At 39.7% G+C, this 22,849-nt stretch overlaps 1 protein-coding gene across 1 annotated transcript in view; it reads left to right on the plus strand.

The window, feature by feature from the left end:
- Positions 1-22,849, plus strand: part of side (sidestep) — a 1,669,326-nt gene that overhangs the window by 750,837 nt on the left and 895,640 nt on the right. Inside the window, exon 4 of the mRNA XM_067140964.2 lies at positions 19,641-19,751. Coding sequence (XP_066997065.2) covers positions 19,641-19,751 — 111 coding nt within the window. The remainder of the gene's footprint in view (positions 1-19,640; positions 19,752-22,849) is intronic.

Below are 22,849 nucleotides of genomic sequence, written 5' to 3' on the forward strand. Positions count from 1 at the left end.
CCATTAACATATAATTCAACGCTATCCCAATTGTGGATTCTCAACTTCCGTCAAACACAATTCGCAGCTTGGTTGTAGTGCAGGAATCCTTGAGCACACAATGATGGGGCATGTGAAACTTAATTAGTTGGAAGTCTCGGGAGATGCAATTTCCATGTGGCATATTTCACTGTATTCATGCATGAAATCTACATACTTCCTTTTCAAGTCTGGAAGTCTAGGAAATTTATTTTCAATCTGTTTGAACCTTTTAAAAACATTATGCTTAGACTCAGCTACAGGTGTCACTTCAGGACGAATAGGAAGTTTGACAACAAACTTACCAGAATCTTCTCTCTGAACATTATTCACAAAATGTTCCTCACACGCCCTTTCTTCAGTACTGGTTAATGAAGTTCTTCAAGCTCCCAGAACCTTTGGAGTTTAATGTCAAGAGAGTCAAGTTTTACAAGAATGGCTCGACGCGCTTTGGCATTGTTCTTAATGCACGGCTCATGGAAGGTGCCTGATAATACCCAGCCAAATTCGGTACCTAACAAGGCAGGATAACCTTTCTTATACAAAATATTAGAAGACACAGTTTAATAGTAGACGTCAGCTCCTAGCAAAAAAAAAATCTATATAGAAGGCTGACTAAACGTACTATCGCTTAAAATAATATCATGAGTAATAATCCAATTTAACAATCAATTTCCTGCGCAGGAAGTGGAATCGTGAATGTGTTCAACTTCAATATATGATCTGAGACATTAGAATAAAAAAGCCAGGTTACATGTAGAGCTTACCGGCAACACATTGGCACTGCCTATTCCAAAAACAGGTAGACGACAAGCCCTTGTACGGATGTCAAGATTCTTGACAAGATCAGAAGTCATAAAGGATAACTGACTCGCAGAGTCTAACAAAGACTTAACTAGTAGAATCTCTCCTGAACTATAACTCCTACAGGAGCTGTGCTCAGTAAAACATTACGGCATAGTCCTGATAAAACCTTCATAGCGGTGGATATCTATACTATTACTATTGGAAGTTGTTTGTTCCTTATGAACCAATAAGTTAAGGGGTCCATTACACTGGGGGACTTGTTTTGCTTACACTGTTCAGAAACATGAGAAGCGGAAAACACAGATAACAAAGTTAATTTTTCCTCACAAACTTGGGATGATGATCAATATTTGCTTGTTTGAATTTTCTACACTAAGAAATGCTATGATTATCAAGTTTAAGAAATCTACAGCACTAAGAGGTGCTTTTTTGCCTTTAGGTTGGATTTTAACTGTCATGTTTGTTCAATAACAGGTTTCATAGATTCTGTCAACTTTATATTTGCCATTTCCTTTCTTTCTTTTCTTACTAGTGGATTTACGTCGCACCAACACAGGTAGGTTTTATGGCGACGATGGGATAGGAAAGGGCTAGGAGTTGGATGGAAGCAGCCGTGGCTTTAATTCAGGTACTGCCCCAGCATTTGCCTGGTGTGAAAATGGGAAACCACGGAAAACCATCTTCAGGGCTGCCGACAGTGCTATTCAAACCTACTATCTCCCGGATGCAAGCTCACAGTTGCACGCTCCTAACCGCACGGCCAACTCACCCGGTATATTTCCTATCTAAGAAATCAATAAAATTATTTACAGTTGGGATATCTGTGGTGGACAATTTGTTTACCCATTCACTTCTATGGTTGGGTTTGCTCTTGTTTAGAATCAATTCCAGTAGGAAAAGTTCATGAAGTGCAACTTGACCTTCAAAACTGTCAATGGTATTAAGGTTAGATATTACTTGATTTATCAATTTGCGATATTCAAAAGAAGATCCACTAGTACAATTATGGAGCAGTAGTGATTGATTGACAATGAAGCGTTTATGATTGTAGCTTTCATCAATTAAATTCCAGGCAACAGAGAATTTCTCAGCACATGTGATTAGGTTATCTAACAAATACTTAGGTTCGCCTTGAAGAGACTACAGTATGTAGTGTAGTCTTTCCACCTTGTCAGTGCGGGTATTGTTAATAACTAAGCTTTCAAAGGTGTTCCTAAAACTCAAGTACTTTGTCAAATCTCCCTTGAAAACGGGCAATTCAATAGGAGAGAGTTTGAAACTAAAGATGGATCGAGTAGAGTTATCAGAAGCAATGGATGCGTTAATAGGACTACTGGGTCTTTCAAATGAACAAAGCAATTCCTGAATCCAAAAACTATCGCATCATACCTGTTTTCAAATTCATCATGCTCTCCAAAGTGAGTTTCGCTAGATTTTGAGTTTAATTCTCGTTGTAGACACCCCCTAACATCACTGAATAACTTCTAAATTTCTGGCAGATCAAGCACTGTCCGTGAAGTGTGTGTACGAGTGGTTCGGCCGTTTTCGAGGAGGACGGGAAAGTGTTTCTGACAACCCAGGTAGCGGAAGACCGGCGACCGCCGTCAGTGACGAAAACTTTGAGAAGGTGAGGACATTAATCACGAACGATCGGCGATTAACTGTGAACATGATAGCGGATGAACTGCAGATTAACCGTGAATCCGTGTGAAAAATCGTTACCCAGAAGTTAGGGAAGAGAAAATCGTGTTCTCTTCTTGTGCCCCTTGACTGACGATCAGAACTCACTGATGATGAAACCTGGTGTCTCAGGTACGAACTTGAAACGAAACAACAAAGCATGGAATGGCGTTCTCCGGGATCCCCTCGTCGGAAAAAGATCAGAGCTGAAATATCACGCATAAAACTCGCTTTGAAAGGAAAGAAATCTAACGATATTCCTGACATCCAACGAAACGTGACGAGGCATTTGAACACCATCCAAAAGGAAGTCTTCTCGCAAAGTTTCCAGGACATGTATCACTGATCTCAGCAGTGCATAGTTATGGCAGGGGACTATTTCGAAATATAGTGAGGTCAATGTCGTGGATCGTTCATCTATGCTGATAGTACAGGACTATTCACCGAACTTTATTGTCACAGGTTGTAAGTCATATACGTCCCAAAATATGCAAAATTCACTAAGCTGCCCAACAAATTATTACTACGGAACTTTATAGTGCCCATGAGAGATACACGGATAGGCAGGATATGCACCCTAGTCAAGATAGGAAGAATAGAGACAAATGGAACAGACTTACAGTACTTAACGGTGCTGTATCATTAATCATCACTACCACTGCAACCACTCTTTGACTGTAAACATATGGCCAAGGTGAATGGAAAAATTCCAATGGATGACGTCTGCGATGTAATGTTCACTGGAGTCCAAATTCCAAGCATCATTTAACGTCTCGAACATCAGGGTATCAGATACAAACTGGCGTAAACAGCTCACAAGATTTGATGCGGTAGCACGTGGTAACATTCCATACATTGCTAACCTGTGATCTCAAAACAGTTCCAAAGCAATGTAGACTTCGTTAAAATCTCAATATAACGTATTTAAGCATTCGCAGTAGTTAGTTTTAAGCACGAAAATCTGGTACTTCAATACAATATACGTTCACAGTATTCCTCGCGCCAAGCTCGTTGCTTTGTTCAAATGGTGGTTGCAGACAGCAATACATGCCAATGACAATTATTCATGGTGTCTAGTACAATCATCAAAGCTGCGCTTTGTTCAAACATGATAGTTCAAAATGATTCTTGTCGCGGCACGGAAGGAACAAAATTTTATGTTGCGACCGACGAATCAACATATCGCACGAACATAATAAAGTTCATTTCCATAGGCGCACAAATACTAGTTGATACAAGTCAGATGGAGGACCAGACTGCCCTACACGAGCAGGCACAACACATCACTTAGTAGGTGATTTGAATATTTATTCCACATAAATATACACATATTTACACATATGTACAAAGAAGGATGTAGAGATGCACCAAGATGCGTGTACTGCTGCCGGTCACCATGTCCAGTCAGACGAAGATAATAAAAGATGCGGCAGCGCGTTGCCAACTGTGAAAATGACAAAATGAAATGTGGCAGGCGCTTTGCCAACACAACAATGGCCGAAAGGATTCATCACACTAATCATGCATCACTTCATAATCTGCAGGCCTTCGGGCTGAGCAATGGTCGCTTGGTAGGCCGAGGTCCTTCAGGGCTGTAATGCCATGGGTCTTTATATTCTGTGGTTGAAAGTGTTACTTGGGAATGGTCCTCACACCGAAATGTTGTATTCATATTTTATTATTATTATTATTAATAATATTATTATTATTCCGTGGTCCAGAAAGGGAGAGAGGGGTTAGGGGTAAATGGCTGGACAAAGTACGATTAAATTTCGACCACAATATTCAGTTAAATTTTATTTTCGTTTCTTTATTAAAATAAAATATGTTCAGGTACAACAATAACAACAACAATAATGATGGAGATATAACGACAGATAAAAAGCGGACAAGCTTAGAATATTGATTAATTCACATTCCGGGAAGAAAAGACTCACATATTATATAAAGCAGTCAGTAAAAATTTACATTATACCGAGCTCGATAGCTGCAGTGGCTTAAGTGCGGCCAGTATCCAGTATTCGGGAGATAGTAGGTTCGAACCCCACTGTCGGCAGCCCTGAAAATGGTTTTCCGTGGTTTCCCATTTTCACACCAGGCAAATGCTGGGGCTGTACCTTAATTAAGGCCACGGCCGCTTCCTTTCCACTCCTAGCCCTTTCCTATCCCATCGTCGCCGTAAGACCTATCTGTGTCGGTGCGACGTAAAACAACTAGCAAAAAAAATAAATTACAAATCATTAGCATAAATAGGAGAGGCACTGGCCTTTACGACGTTCCTCATCAGAGAGAATAGAGAACACAACTTGTTCATATCAATACAAAGCAGAAGCTTCTGGAACAAATTACCACCAGGGGAATCGAACATTCAACTTCAGAATTACTTTTAGAAGGATCTCGAGCCCTGATCGAAATTTTAAATTTTACAACGCCTTCATGGGCCTCGAACTCACATTATCTTAATGATATTACATAATTGACTTCACGTCAAAACACATCTGGCAAAATTCCACTTTCTGCTCTGGGAAACCTATATTTTAAGTCCTAACAAAAGAAGCAAACCCTATATTAAATGTATAGGAAACGCAGATCGACCCTAACCGTAACATGCTAGGGGAACGCTGAAATCTTCCGGTTTACACACGCAGATAAAGTTCACATATATGACAGTACTGCTATACCACATGCCACCAACCCGAAGGAGACCTCTTCAGTTAGGGAGCAGTCTTAAAGTCCCGACGAAGATTGACAATTTAGGTTCAAACTCACTGCTATATATAGGTGGCTGGCTGACTGTTCTAAAACAATGGCGTAATGAAACTGTCTGATTTGTGGAACAATGCATAATTACATAGAAATCTGACTGGTTGATCAACGTTTCAGACAGTGGTGACTACTCAAGAGCGAGCTCGATAGCTGAAGTCACTTATGTGCGGTCAATATCCAGTATTCGGGTGATAGTGGGTTCGAACTCCACTGTCGGCAGCCCTGAAGATGGTTTTCCGTGGTTTACCATTTTTACACCAGGCAAATGCTGGGACTGTACCTTCATTAAGGCCACGGCCGCTTCCCTCCCATTCCTATCTCTCCTATCTCCCATCCAACCTAAGACTTATCTGTGCCGGTGCGACGTAAAGCAACTTGTAAAAAAGGACAACTCAAGAGTCAGTCAAAAACAACCGAAGAGGGATCAGGTTATCAATCACTAAAACTTGAGAATTTCCGATGAAGTTAATTACATTTCAATCCTCTAGGTGGCACTTAGAATCACAATGGTGACATCTTGTGAAAATACATTAAACTTTGTGGATATGGTAAAGTTCAAATTATTCCTGTTAAATTTCACTGCTGTCAGTAGGTAAAGCGGGAGTTCAACCGCAGGGAGAGGCTTAACTACTATTGTCATTATTATTATTATTATTATTATTATTATTATTATTATTATTATTATTATTATTATTATTATTATTTTTATTATTATTATTATTATTATTTGGCTTTAATTTACAAGTTAATATATAATTATTTAACATAAATAAGTAAAGCATTAACAATAATGTTCTAAATAATTACGACTTGTTTTCTTATTTCTGACATTTTCCCCACATTATTGTGGTCCGTACTTGATGTTGATTCGGCCCGGTTTTACGGCCGCATGATGGCCTATATATACCCATTTATTCTCTATAGCGTGCTTCTGTGGTGGTTGCTAGTGCGGTGTGATTTACATAAATGGAAGTAACTATATTAAGATGAACACAACATTCAGTTGCCATGCCTGAGGAATTAATCATAGCAGTTAAAATCTCCGGAACCTCAGGGAATCGAACACTGGCCCTATGATCTGAAGGCCAGTATGCTGATAATTCAGCTAAGATGTCGAGCGAACAGGTATATCGTCGTTGCCCGCAGCACATACATTATGAAGAGCGATAATGCCTTGACAATATTCACACAAACTTCACCTTAGATGACAGAACTTTACAGGCCAAAGTTCTAAGCTGAAATATTTCACATAGGTGGTATTTTCACTGCAGCGACGATATTTAAATACTTTTCTACGATATTTTAGGTGGAGGTAAGGTGAGGGTTATTCTGCCCGAAGGCAGGTCCGAACCTCCGCAGAAGTGTTCCTGAGCCGGAGTTTACGTGCGGTAGTGTGGCCAGGTCCTTTCCGCTCCTCCAATTCCTTACCCCCCACCAACAGCGCGTGGCAACCAATCCAACTCCTGACCACGCCCAATGTTGCTTAACTTCGGAGATCTCACGGGATCCGGTGTTTCAACACGGCTACGGCCGTTGGCTAATAAAGCAGACCCTGAAACGAGGGTGGTTGACACCTGCCCTGTATATGAATCAATGTGGTATTGTGGTGGGGGATAGTGCTGTGTGTGGTATGGGAGTTACAAAGGTTAAGGTAGGTAAGGGTTGTTCTGCCCGAAGGCAGGTCCGAACCTCCGCAGAGGTATTCCTGAGCCGGAGTTTACGTGCGGTAGGGTGGCCACTTCCTTTCCGCTCCTCCATTCCCTTACCCCCAACCAACAGCGCGTAGCAACCCATCCAACTCCTGACCACGCCCAATGTTGTTTAACTTCGGAGATGTCACGGGATCCGGTGTTTCAACACGGCTACGGCCGTTGGCTTTTTAGGTGGAAATGGTGTGAAATTATCTTCATGCAATTGACTATTGTGAACAAAGAGCTATTTACTAGTTATGAGGAGTTATGAGGAGTTATGAGGCCTTTCCTCCAATTATTCTTATACTCTCGCTACGTTGTGGCGAGTAGAATGAACTGTTCTAAAGCTTAGTATGATTCCATTGGTAGCACATAATAACGAAATACAGCAGAAAAAGCTAAATCTGTCAGCATATTGTACAGCATACCTGACAGTGTCAGATGAATGCATTGGTTATTAAACTTCTCTTGCACAAAAGAAATTGACAGCCATACTTCCCTTGTAATTACTATAATTTTGGTTTCAATATTTCATGGTATGTCTTCATTTCAAATATCTTTCAACCAATTATTATATTAAACTATCTGGGAAGTATTATTTCATGTAGTTTTTGGACGCCGAATTTGTAGGGTCATTGCCCTTTACAACCACACTTGCCTCGCACCAGCTTTAAGATCATGGTGGTAAGCAATCAATACATCGGGCATCTAACGTAAAAACGCTTCGCGGCAATTACGTAAATTCACGCGCATTTATCTGGTGTAGTGGACGTTTTCTACTCCTAGAAATTGAAAATCTCACGATCGGGTATCTAATTGCGACAATAATTGGATTTCAGTACAGATGCACAAAGTTAATCGATGCGATGTACGGTTCTATTGTTTCTTAAATTAGCTTTCATGTTTGTAAACATTTTTTCAATCATCCTTATGCTCTAATTAAGAACATATTTACGATGTAAATACATAAACAAACAATCAAATAAATAAATAAATAAATAAATAAATAAATAAATAAATAAATAAATAAATAAATAAATAAATAAATCTTCACTTTGTACATAGAGTGTAAATTTTCTATATTGTGGCAGTTACATTCCATACCTTTCTTTTGTGACTTAACGTCGAACCAAGACAGTGGAGGATTTTGGCAATGAAGGATGGGAAAGGGGAAATAGCAGCCGTGGCCTTAATTAAGGCACAGCTTCAGAATTTGCCTGGTGTGTAACTGGAATATCAAGGTAAGCTATCTTTAGGGTTGTCGACGGTTGGGTCCGAAACCATCATCTTTGGATTAAATGCACACAGCTACGCGACCGTAACCACGCTGTCAATTGACTCGGTCCATACACTATATTAGTCATCGCTGATGTAAGATAAGAAGGGCATGTTGATGTGAGTGAACGGATGAATATATGAAAGAATGAATTAATGAGTGATTGATTGAATGAATGAATTAATGAACGAGTGAATCCATCCGTCAATCAATCAGTCAGAAGAATATGAACGTAATTAAGTAAAATGGCATGCATTTTTTAAATTCATTCGGCCTAATGATATATGTTAATGAGAGAATCCAACAACAATCTAAAGAAAACAAGTAAACAAGCTTGGAGCCAAGTTCAGTAGTTCGGATTATTGAGCACTGGACTGTTTTTGAGCCCATATTGGAGCGTTCGATCCAGGCTCAGTTCGATAGTATTTGAAGGTGCTCAAATACGCCAGCCTCGTGTTTCGAAATTTACCTGTGCATAAGCGAAATTCTTCGGAACGAAATAGCAGCAACACAGCGTCTCCGAAATCCATAACTATACTGCTAATAATAGGAGTTGGCGTCTGAAAGGTAAGGTTGGAGGGAGGAGCACTGCACGTGCCATTTCACGATGTTGCCACATTCCAGCATTCCTTTCTACATACTCTTACCCCTCGCTTCCGGCTCACTTGAGATTCTGGCATTTGACGTGATCATTTATTCACTTAATATGGCACTTTCATAAAGTATCCCAGTATCTAGCTTATAAATTAGAGTATGTTTTTATAATGTGTCACTCCACTCCGAAATAGAATTTTTGAAAAGCAATTTTAAGCTGAAGGAAATGATATGTTAGATACTGAACAAACTCCTGAAGATATGAACAAGGAATGAATTAATTCCTTGAGAAGGGGCAGTGATTAATATAATAATTTCTCAGCTAAAATAATGTATTGGCAACACGCTCGAAAGTTTGTTTAGCAGCAGTTGAAAATTACCGTGGACCCTCAAATGGATGACTAGGCCTATGCCTGAATTTATCAACTATGTTGTTTAATGTGTAATCTGATCACATAATTCCGTATTAACATTTATTCATCTAGATATCATTTTCTGCAATTTATTTCCAGGAATTTCCCTCCCTTCGTGTGCCATTCATACACTCATTTCTCTTATTATTATTATTATTATTATTATTATTATTATTATTATTATTATTATTATTATTATTAACAAATACGTCGCAATTGGAAACTATCCCGTTGGCAATGGTCACTTGCAGTAGCGTGAAATTAAGTTAAAACATAATTACCCCCAGCCAGTCTATGCATTTACGACAGCCGATTCTTTCCATCAGAGAGTTGAACTGCCAATGCAAAGAATGGACAACAAACTATATGTTTGTACTGATTTTGTACAAGCTGTGAAACGTGGAGCACCTCACAGTGAGATACTTGTATCTAAATCATTTTTCACATGATAATACTATTCATTGTCACCTAAACTGAGTCCTATCACACGTAGTCCATTCCTACACAAAATAACTGAGGTGGAATTCAACGGAGGAATTCACATATTGAAATACAAAAGTGATTTCCTTAGCGGACCATATATAAGTAAACTTCCTGACCTCAGAAATCACAAAATAAAATGTCCTGCTACAGCTTATAAAACAAAAAGTGAAGGTGAAACATGTGTCACCTAATATGAAGCGAAGTCCTTAAAAATCTCGGTGGACTGATTTTGGGGGAAATTTTCAGTTTTTGAAAAGAACTAATACGGAAACCTAATGTGTCACAAGTTTTAAATGCTAGCATTACAGTTTTTTTACACTGACTGACAGAGCAAATGCAACACCAAGAAGGAGTGGTTCGAAAGGGATGAAAGTTGGGGAAAAAACAGAGACGGCACGGACGAATAATTGATGTTTATTTCAAACCGATATGCAGGTTACACAATGCGCACGGCATCGACTCAGTAGGATGTAGGACCACCGCGAGCGGCGATGCACGCAGAAACACGTCGAGGTACAGAGTCAATAAGAGTGCGGATGGTGTCCTGAGGGATGGTTCTCCATTCTCTGTCAACCATTTGCCACAGTTGGTCGTCCGTACGAGGCTGGGGCAGAGTTTGCAAACGGCGTCCAATGAGATCCCACACGTGTTCGATTGGTGAGAGATCCGGAGAGTACGCTGGCCACGGAAGCATCTGTACACCTCGTAGAGCCTGTTGGGAGATGCGAGCAGTGTGTGGGCGGGCATTATCCTGCTGAAACAGAGCATTGGGCAGCCCCTGAAGGTACGGGAGTGCCACCGGCCGCAGCACATGCTGCACGTAGCGGTGGGCATTTAACGTGCCTTGAATACGCACTAGAGGTGACGTGGAATCATACGCAATAGCGCCCCAAACCATGATGCCGCGTTGTCTAGCGGTAGGGCGCTCCACAGTTACGGCCGGATTTGACCTTTCTCCACGCCGACGCCACACTCGTCTGCGGTGACTATCACTGACAGAACAGAAGCGTGACTCATAGGAGAACACGACGTTCCGCCATTCCCTCATCCAAGTCGCTCTAGCCCGGCACCATGCCAGGCGTGCACGTCTATGCTGTGGAGTCAATGGTAGTCTTCTGAGCGGGCGCCGGGAGTGCAGGCCTCCTTCAACTAATCGACGGGAAATTGTTCTGGTCGATATTGGAACAGCCAGGGTGTCTTGCACATGCTGAAGAATGGCGGTTGACGTGGCGTGCGGGGCTGCCACCGCTTGGCGGCGGATGCGCCGATCCTCGCGTGCTGACGTCACTCGGTCTGCGCCTGGACCCCTCGCACGTGCCACGTGCCACATGTCCCTGCGCCAACCATCTTCGCCACAGGCGCTGCACCGTGGACACATCCCTATGGGTATCGGCTGCGATTTGACGAAGCGACCAACCTGCCCTTCTCAGCCCGATCACCATACCACTCGTAAAGTCGTCTGTCTGCTGGAAATGCCTCCGTTGACGGCGGCCTGGCATTCTTAGCTATACACGTGTCCTGTGGCACACGACAACACGTTCTACAATGACTGTCGGCTGAGAAATCACGGTACGAAGTGGGCCATTCGCCAACGCCGTGTCCCACTTATCGTTCGCTACGTGCGCAGCACAGCGGCGCATTTCACATCATGAGCATACCTCAGTGACGTCAGTCTACCCTGCAATTGGCATAAAGTTCTGACCACTCCTTCTTGGTGTTGCATTTGCTCTGTCAGTCAGTGTACATTAGGTGGTAAATTTGTTTATTTTTATACTCAAAGGTGTAACATATCGTATACTTCAAAATATTTCTCCCCTAAGTGGTTTGGATAGTGGTTGACTCTCAAAAACAAAATACCCATTTTTCCGAAACCGTTTCTGGCACGAACTTAAAATGTCCTATATCCTAGATGTTAATAAATATTTTAAAACTTTCATTCCCTAAAACAGAATTAATTCCTTTACTACTGATCGACGTATAACATAAAAAAATCACAGGTTGGTCGCTTTTAGGTCCTATATATTAAATACGATAGGGTTTAAAATATTCTAATTCATCTGTAAGCGTTTCAAAATTAGTGTTAGATCAGAAAATAAATAATCATTCCCACAAAACCGTTTGACAGACAAATTTAGGGGTATTTTACAAGCTCAGCCATCAGTGGACTCTGCAACATGTAAAACTTTGACTAATAACTTTCAGTTCAAAACCGTAGCGAAGCACGGGCATTTTGCTACAGTAAAGATATAAAACTAAACGAGGCCATAGAACTAGTTGCAAGTGGAGGATTATTAAATTCAAAATCGGCTAGTAATTTCAAAAAGGCTTGTAGACTGAATGCTGAAAGACATACAAGTCTATAATGAAGACGTATTATAAAGCTGAAATTAAAAGACTAAAGTTTCACAAATTTACCCTTGTTGAAATCCCAATCGTAACTTTTTTAGTGTTGATTTCCTTAAAAATGTACAAAAGGACAGTTGATAGAGCTATGAACGATGACTAATTCGTGTTTAAGTAAATATACAATAGTAAAATTGCCATTGAAATGCCTACCTAATATCAGGTACGTGCATTGTTAATAATCTACCTAGTATAGTAACTGCAGACAGGTTTATCGTATCTTAATACTTTAATAAAAAGTAGATAACTTATACCAGAAATAAGCCATTTCTCATTTTGAAACGCAATTTCTTTTCATACAAAAACATTGCCATATGTATTTAAACAAAAGACCAATTACTATTAACAAAATATATGAACATATTAAAAATTGATTTTATTAGTGATACTGTTTGTAGTTTAGTAAATTGTTCACTTGCCGAAAACTTGGTGTTATTGATATAAGATATTTAGTAGAAATAGAAAATCGTGAAAAATCCAAGTAGCACAGGAAGATCGTGGAATACGGAAACATTTTTTTCGAAGAACTTGTGTAGTAAACACACAGGCCAATTCGTATTCCCGTTCTAATTTACCTTTGACAGCACAGTTAACTTATATATCTAAGTCATGTTAATTATTGTTCGAGAATAAGTATTTTTCTGTCATCAAAGTGATAATATAACTCCATATTCGTTTTATTGTGAAGATTATTATATTCTCGACGTGATTACGTTTCGTAACCCATGTCTCGAGATATGGAATTGAGACATGGTTTGTCAAAGTGGGAAGAAGATTTCCCTAACTTAAATATCCTTGCCAGTAAGGATGTCCAGGACAGAACTGATTACAATGCTTTCACATTAATTGTTGAACAACACGTACAATTCACATTAAATCGTATTGTCTCATTTCATTACGTTACTCCGCCAATCTTTACGTCTTCCATGGTCGCACCTCGAAGTTCGCAAGTATGTCATTTCGATGTACCAGGTTTCATTATCGTCGCTGTGGGAGCAAACCGCTTGTCTGACAATACTCTCCCTGTCCACTATTTTCTTAAAGACTGGCCAGGCCTCGTGGCTACATGTGGACATGCATTCTATCAAAAAAAACTTCCGTTGTGTTCATTTTCCTATGTTGGTGTGTGACGGAAAATGAACCTTAGAGTACCGTACTCTAGGAATGTATGTTTGCATGACGGTTTTACACATTCCTAGAGTGTGATGTAATTATGGTTCATTTTCCTTTCACGTTCGCATAGCAAAATGAACACAACGAAATTTGCTCTGATTGACTGCATATCCACATGTGACATGACCTGTTTTAAGGAAAATAATTGATAGGAAGAGCATTGTCAGATACGTTGTGTTCTTTCCGAACCGATAATACATTATTATAAATGTATTATATATATTTTGTCAGTCCATTACTGCTCAGTTTAATTAAAACGTCATATCTCAGTGGAAGGATTTTCTGTATGTTCCCTTCAGCCTCAGGAATTTTTTGAGTTTTCATTTTGAGTGGTGCTCACACTGGGCTTTTCCTTAGGCGGACACAGAATTTAAATGGACGGGCGAGCGATCAGTGTATGCGCTTCAGCGACAGCAATGTTGTGGTTACGTCGCAGGCCATGAAGTCAAGAAGGGGTGAACGCTCATTTCGACGCTGCGGAAACAATAACGTGTATCTGACAAAGCTTTTCCTATCCATTATTTTTCTTAAGCGTGTTCACGTCTACCAGCCACATATGGATATGCAGTCCAGCAGAACACTTTTTATTGAGTGTAGAGAGTTTTTTTTTTTTTTTTTGCTATTTGCTTTACGTCGCACCGACACAGATATGTCTTATGGCGACGATGGGATAGGAAAGGCCTAGGAATGGGAAGGAAGCGGCCGTGGCCTTAATTAAGGTACAGCCCCAGCATTTGCCTGGTGTGAAAATAGGAAACAACGGAAAGCCATTTTCAGGGCTGCCGACAGTGGGGTTCGAAGCCACTATGTCCCGATTACTGGATACTGGCCGCACTTAAGCGACTGCAGCTATCGAGATCGGTGAGTGTAGAGTGTAAAGGAAAATGAACCTTACGGGACCGTACTGTAGGAAGGTGTGTTTTGTATGACGTATTTACACACTCCAGCAGTATTTAAGGTTATTTATAAGTTACTTTACACCTTACACTTTTCGTTGTGCAAAAATTATTCTGATGGACTGTACTTCTCTATGTGGTAGGGAAGCGGGACCGGTCTTAAAAAAATAATGACCGGGCGAGTTGGCCGTGCGCGTAGAGGCGCGCGACTGTGAGCTTGCATCCGGGAGATAGTAGGTTCGAATCCCACTATCGGCAGCCCTGAAGATGGTTTTCCGTGGTTTCCCATTTTCACACCAGGCAAATGCTGGGGCTGTACCTTAATTAAGGCCACGGCCGCTTCCTTCCAACTCCTAGGCCTTTCCTATCCCATCGTCGCCATAAGACCTATCTGTGTCGGTGCGACGTATAGCCCCTAGCAAAGAAAAAAAGAAAAAAAGAAAATAATGGATGGGAATAGCATTGTTAGATACGCGGTATTGTTTCAGCGGTGACGGTTTGAATATCAAGGGATTAGTGTTACATTTTTCATTTCGATGGGATGGGTATCCAGGCAATTTCAATATGACTTACGTTGTAAGAAATTAGTTATTTCACTTTTGTTTATCTATACAGTTAAGAGTTTGCCGATACCTCCAAATATGTTTATACTCTACGCAATGAATTACAGTTTTCACTATTATATTTTCAGGGGATTTGCTTTAGAAACGTTCCAAATATAAGGTGTAAAGCGGATAAGTAGCGGCTTCTCGTTGAGTATAAATGATCCGATAAAATAACTTAAAAACGTTTCAGTCTATCGAACACAAAACTTCAAAACATAATATATAACACTATAAAATACGCATAAAATTATACATTATTAAACACAGAATGACATATTTCGTCTTCAAGAACATCCTCAGATTCTACCAAATAACTTTAAATCGTGGGCAAATACTGTATGTACAATATAGTTTACGTTGCGTAAACTTCTCAGTGATAATGAATTAGCGATTCTAGGAGCAAATAATTAAATATTAGTCCACTACCTTCACCTGAGTGAATTATGGAAATCTTCCTCTACTTACCTTAGCTTCAACCGTTACCTTCAACAACTATGTATGGACTACTTGAGTTGTGAGAATTGATCGCGTCCCTAGCATTCCTTAAGCTATGCGTGCCTCTTGGGTGGTGATAAATGAGCAACAGTGATGCAGGCGGCCAGACTATCCATAGGATTTTCTGGTAATCCCACACAATGACATTTTTAGTTTTATTTAAAAACATGCGCTGTGTTGTAGCCTTTTTGTTGGCAATTTCGCCTACCGCATTTTATATCTTGTCATTTCACAGTTGGCAACGCGCTACTGTGTCTTTTGTTAGTGAGGCAGACGGAACATGGCAACCAGCAGCAATAGACGTATATATGTGTCTCTAAACTTGTTCTGTACATATGTGTAAGTTTGCGGTGTCTATACATTAATTCATGTAGAATAAATTCTTTAAACCATCTAGTGAGTGATGTGTTTGTGTCTGTATGTGTAGGGCAGTCTGGTCATCCATCTGAATTGTATCGACTTGTATTTGTGCACTTGTGTAAATGAACTTTGTTTTGTGAATCCGATATTTTGATTCGTCGTTCGTAACAATCTGAATGTCTTTTTTTTTTTTTTTTTTTTTTGCATTTACATTGTTGTTGTATTTGGATATTAAATACCGTATTTGTGTCTTCACTAGCCCTAGAAGCAGTCACATGGTGCACCAAGGTGGGGTCAAATTTGCCCACCGAATTTTTCCACAAAATAAGCACTTGATTATTGAAGATATTGTTATTTTATTAATATTAGTGTTATTTAAACTACTGCACTTATTTAAAATCTTAGTAATGATTCAAAAACACACACAGTATAACACAACATTTCTAGTTTTTTTATATTTTGAAAACCACTTCCGCTTTCTGCAAGACCTTTTGATGTCTCAATAGATACCAACATCCAGAACCATGTAACATGACCGTACACGGCACTGAATTTGAGTTACAGCGGGAATTTTGCAGATTTTTTTCCACAGTTTCCATATACAAAGTTTTGGTAATATTTGTCTTTGGTTTTTCGTCGAGAGCATCCCGAACGCAAACATGTTATCTTCTTCTCTTCGCCAGCTCACATGTAGCGTCGTTTCTTTTTCTTTCCAATGTCTTTCCAAGTACACTCTCCCTAGCATGAATCACTAAGGAATGCAGTCCTTGAGGATTTTGAGAACGTACTTCAAGACAAGGCTTCACCAACTCAATACCTAAGTTTTGAAAATATAATTTTCTGGTCTTGTTCTCACCCTTGATGTAGGTCGGTACACACTTCATGAATAAAACGTAGAAATTTAGAGCTGCAACGTCCATTAGCGTATAAAATACAGAAAGTTGCCAACTCCTGGTACCTCATTTGGTACTGTAGGCCATAGTCATTTGGTCAATTGTGTCTACGCCTCCTTATGTATGCGACTTCATTTTCGGTGTCTCTTTCTATCACAGTATCCCTACGCTATGTAGATAGCATGAGTAGAATTTCTTCGGCTTGTCTTTGGTAATGTAGGAAAGAAGAGTAACTGGAGGCTTCCCAGTTGACGGATCAGTGAAAGCGAACTTAGATGAGTAGAGTTCTCTTCCATTGGTGGCCTTCAGTTCTTCTGGATTTTTTTCTATTGGACTTTTGTGTCCCGACCAGCGTCAATCTGAAGTCGTTGTAAAGTACATCCGCCAAATCAACAGAAGTATAAAATCGGTCAGTGGTAACATTATAACCTGTGTTACGTACTGGCTGCACGAGTCTTTTCACAACTTCAAGTGGCCTACGTTCCCCTGCAGGTCTGTTGTCCTTACCAGCATAAATCTCCATCTTTATCACATACCTCTCAATTGCACCAGTCAGCATTCGTATAAGGATTCCATATTTGCCCGGTTTTTCTTTCATAAGTACTGTAAATGGGCAAGGTCTCCTGAAGAGTGACAGCATCTCGTCAGTGGTATGACGCGGGCCACTTCTGAAGTATTTTGGAAATGTTTCATTTAGTTTTTCAAAAACCTCTCTAAGAGGTGTGAATTGGTCTGCATTACGTCTTTCCTGTCTTGTGTCCTTATCACTGAAACTCAGAATAGGAAGTAATTGATACATTCTGGTTCTGCTCATTGCAGCCTGATATACGCCCCCAAGGTACAAATTTGACCACAAGTCCGTTAGTGATATACCAAAATCTTGATATACACTCATCAGTATCAATAGATCAATGAAAGCATACAGTTCACGGTCACTTATGGAAGGAATGGCCATTCTTGCTGCCTTCACTTTAGAATGTCTTAGTATGCAATCAACAATTTCAGCAGTGATGAACTCTTGAAATGAATCACGGATGACTGTAGTTTTCGCTTCAGGCGTTACCCCTTGGGAATGGCGAATAAGATTAGCAAAATACTGTTTGGATTGCTTCTTAGTTTTTGAGAGGTAAATCCTTCCCGGTTATGTGTCATATTTTCCAGACGATCTTGTTACTCCATTTGTAGTGCTTTCGTCGTCATATGAATCTGGTGAGCATTCAGTATTTTCAATAGCATCTGCCCCATCCTCACTTTCAATTTCAAAGTCTTCGGGCAAATCAGCCTCTAGCTCCTCCATACTGTCATGCACTTGTAAAGATTCTTCATAAAAACTATTCATGTCCTGAAACATTATACACACACTGTAAAACTAAACCTTTCCTCCTGATAACCGGAAAACTGCTGAATGTAACTTTTTCAAATCATAAAATGTAACCAACTATATGACAACAATGTTGAGCACACGGATCTTAAATAAAATTCACCAATGGAACACCTTTTTTCGTCTTATAAACTCATAGCGATTCTTGAGATTTTACGTATCATGGAGCACCAAGGAAGGGCAAAATTTGCCACCAAGAAGAGAAAATAAATATGGAGTGAGTGTATGTGAGGAAAGAGTATGAAATATGTCAGTAACAGGTCTATGCAGTCCTTCACAAGTAGCTTAATTATCAATGATCTGTGAATTCATTTGAAGCATGAATAATAAATAAATAAAAGACGGTGGCAAGATTTCTCCCCACCCACCCACCCACCCACCCACGCTTGGTGCTTCTAGGTCTAATGATGAAACTCACTCGCACTGGGTGAGCTGGCTGTGCGGTTAGGGGCGCGCAGCTGTGAGCTGTTATCCGGGAGATAGTGTGTTCGTACCTCATAGTCGGATGCCCTAAAGATGGATTTCCGTGGTTTCCCATTTTCACACCAGCAAATGCTGGGGCTGTAATTTAATTAAGGATAGGGCCGCATCCTCCCCACTCCTAGGTTTTTCCTACCCAATCGTCGCCGTAAGACATATCTGTGTCGGTGCGACGTAAAGCAGATTTTAAAAAAATTAAATAAAAAGACTCACTCGCTATTTGGAGGCTAGCTATTAACAATGACTTCAGATGATAAGTTATAAATGTTTTAAAAGTTTCAGAAACTCGTTGAACAGGGAAAGCCACATAACATTGCAACACTGTGCTCAATCAAGCACGAAACTTGTTGCAGTATGTACATAAAATTATTACGTTTTACAGAATGAATAACAGGAATTTTACTTTTCTTAGTGGAAATTCTGTCATCCACATCCTATAAATTGTAAACCGTAGCTTGACGCTTCAATCCCGTATAATTCTACGTTGTAAAACGAAACTTTTAACGTGCCAGTTTTCTTCTAACGTGCAAATATATATTTTAAAAAAGTTTGTTAATGTTGAGCTTAACATATATCAAAACCGAGTATCTTAAAAGGTCTGTCCGGCCCCATGGTGTAGAGGGCAACGTGTCTGCCTGTAACCGGGTAGCCCCGCTTTGATTCCCGGCCGGATCAGATGTTTTTAATTGTAAAGATGAATATCCCTGGACTGCGAACTGGGTGTTTGTGTCGTCCTTAACGTCCCTTTCCTCACATTAAACACTTTACACTTCCGCCATTTACATAATACACGCAGGTTCCTTACATATGGTGCAAGTAGGGGCAAAAGATCTGCATACGTCGACGCCCCGAACAAATAACATTTAAAAAATCTTAAAAGATCGGATTTTTCTTGCGATTATACTGTCTTCTATTTGTACCGTACTCCTCTCAGCACTTCGTTGAATGGTGCGAGGAGAGCTTCGCAGTCACTATCGAACGTCATTGATGCTGTCCCCTGCCGAGTGTGTTTGTTCTGTGGCTTGAATATGACGTACTCTAGGTATGTAAGCTGCCCGCATTTCAGACAACCGAGCCCGGACTCCCAGCTGAGCAACTCTGTCTGCTGTAGAGCGTTCTGAAATGTGCAGTTAATTCCTTCTTAACAAACTTCATCGCCATGAATGTCTAGTTTTAGCTTTTAGCAGTTAATTTGTGAATGTAAAATCCATTATTTCTCTCTTTAGTGCCACCTCCCATGCCTGTTATCTACGATTCCGAGCATCAAGAGGTGACAGGAATGGCCGGTCCTTTTCGGGAAGGCTACGACATGTCTCTGGTGTGTAACGTTAGTGGAGGTGAGTATAATTACAAATGAACTGAATTGTAATCAACCTAAAGCGTGTCCGGCTCCTTGGCTGAATGGTCAGCATAGTGGCCTTCGGTTCAGAGGGCCTGGGTACGATTCTCCTCCAGGCGGAGAAATTTAATCCTAAATGGTTAATTTCCTTGGCTTGGGGACTGGTCATTCGTGCTGTACATAACATCCCTATGACTCACACACAACACAATAAGACATGCCTTTCATATACTTCGGATGCCACTCTCTTTCATCGAAGGAACTGCATTACAAGTCCTGCATCAGGCTTGCAATTGCCAAAAGAAATTCTTCTTCTTCTTCTTCTTCTTCTTCTTCTTCTTCTTATTATTATCATAACCCCTAATCTGCATTTAGTGTTTTCACCCAGGTGTCACATTCACTACCGCTTTTAAACCTATTATTTTCTGAATATTTGCCCTAATTTTTCTTCTTAAATTTCAACTTTATCATCACATCATGATCCTTCCTACTTTAGTAATCACAATTCAAGCTTATTCGTCTACTAATATCATTCTACGCTATCTCTTCACTGACACTCGAAACATACCTCTTAGTTGAGCTGATTGTCTCCTAACTTCCAGTTCTTCCCACCGTAAAGTTTGCAATATTTTCTTAACACTACTCTTTTGGCGCAAATCACTCAGAACAAATCGTACTGCTTTTCTTTGGATCTTTTCCAGTTCTCGAGTCAAGTAATTCAGGTGAGGGTTATAAAATAAATAACATATGAAATTTCATTGATGAAATATTCAATTTTTGTACCAGAACTGAGTAAAACTATCCGTTGGCAGCTTTCAAAGAATTTAAATTCAAAATGAGTGAATAAACCAATGAATGATGATGATAATAATAATAATAATAATAATAATAATAATAATAATAATAATAATAATAATAATAATAATATAATTTGCCAAAAATGCCTATAAATGGGCACCGGTGGTCACCACAGGATCCCTCAATTTAGAATATTAATAACAACTAATAACACGTATTAGAGCATAATACATTCCAGTTGGGCCGTGTTCAAAAAGCTGAAAAAATGGTTTTCTGCTGATTGGGACTTACCTAAACTCTAAAAAGGAATAAGTGGGTAGGACCTGTACCTAGGTTCTCCAATAACTTCTCCATTAATTGGAAATAAACCATCTATATTCAGATTTAATCATTATCTGTCCATAAGCACTTCCTTACTACACAATATATATAAGATAACAACACATTCGATCAATATTTACAACTGGAAGACTCCCTATATATATTCAGCAATAGTAGAATAGAAAGAAAACCAGTGGGGGAGTGGCGGAGAGGACTTCATTGCCATTTTTAGTGAGCCCGATGACTGAAAATTACAAAGCATATATTTAGATAATTTCCCTTCACTGTCTCTGTGTATCAACACAAAATACCTGCTATCACCGTAAACACACCATCACTTTGACTTTGTACTCTTTTTCACTGATAACAACACTTAGCTTTAGAAACATTTTCGTTTGCACAATTCGTCACAAAAATCCAAGTTCCTGCCCGCTGGTCTGTCCAATCATGGGCGAGTGACATCCAGTGCCATGGTAACATAGGTACCCATGTCTATGACTCAACCACGCCCAATGTTCGGCGTGTGGGCATCCATGTGTCAGGTTGGACTCAAGATTCAAAAAGTTTCCCTTGTTGTTATTCTAGACCAGGAAATAGCTGTGTGTTTCCCAACTGCCTGTAGAAGACAAATTACTAATACCTAACAAAGAGACCTTCCAGCTTCAAATATTATTAACTGATTACAAATTACCCGCGGCTTCGCTCGCGTGGATTTCCTAATTTGATCAAAGTAATCGTTCCTTTGCATTGTACTGAGATATTATCTGAAAATTCCTAAAGTATAAAAACTAACGCTAAAATTGAGTTCCATTTACCCCAAAAATTCTTTGTAAAGTAAGTTTGTGGTGTTACATTTTGGGGATAAGGCGACCACGCGACATAGAAATGTACATGTGAGAAACAGTCTTCTCTCAAGTCGAAAAAATAAATACATGTTTCATTATTTTTAAAGGAGATTCCAAATACCTATTTCCACATCTGTAACACCTTCAGTTTTTGAGATGTAGGCCTACATAAGTATCCCCATAAAAAGAATTCGACCCTTTAATCAGCCCTTCCCCCACCCCATCCCCATCCAAGTGTATTTTCCGAAATTGAAAAAAAAAATCCGGGAGATAGTAGGTTCCAATCCCACTGTCGGCAGCCCTGAAGATGGTTTTCCGTGGTTTCCCATTTTCACACCAGGCAAATGCTGGGGCTGTACCTTAATTAAGGCCACGGCCGCTTCTTTCCCACTCCCAGGCCTTTCCTGCCCCATCGTTGCCATAAGACCTATCTGTGGTGGTGCAACGTAAAGCCCCTAGCAAAAAAATAATTAAAAATACATGTTCCTTTATTTTTAAAGGATATTATTCCAAATACCAATTTTCACGTCGGTTACATCTTCAGTTTTTAAGATATAAGTATCCACTTATAAAATAATTCAACTACTTCTCACTTCTTTCCACCGCCCGTTAAGTGCCTTCTCCGAAAACAAAAAAGGTACATGTTCCTGTATTTTTAAAGGACTTTCCAAATACCAAGTTTTATTTTTAAAGCAGATTCCGAATACCAGTTTTAATATCTGTACGTCTGTAACACATTCAGTTTTTGAGATAAATGTATACTCATAAGAATAATTCAACATCCTCTACTTCACTTCTTTCCTCCCCTCTCCGCTTCAAGTGGACTTTCCGAAAACAAAAAATACCTGATTCTATATTTTGAAAGGAAATTCAAAATACCAACGTTCACATCTGTAATAGCTTCAGTTTTTAAGATATAGTATCCTCATAAACATATTTCAACTACTTATTTACTTATTTTCAATCCCACAACACTTACGTCGATTTTCCAAAATACAAATGCACGTCTTTCGTTTTAAATGAGATACCAAATACTAATTCTCACGTCTGTAACATCTTCAGTTTTTGAGATGTAAGTATCCTCATAAAAGTAATTCAACGCTTTTTCACCCCCCCCCCCCCTACTTTCCTA

The sequence above is a fragment of the Anabrus simplex genome, chromosome 2 (genome assembly GCF_040414725.1).
Source record: "Anabrus simplex isolate iqAnaSimp1 chromosome 2, ASM4041472v1, whole genome shotgun sequence".
Taxonomy (NCBI): domain Eukaryota; kingdom Metazoa; phylum Arthropoda; class Insecta; order Orthoptera; family Tettigoniidae; genus Anabrus; species Anabrus simplex.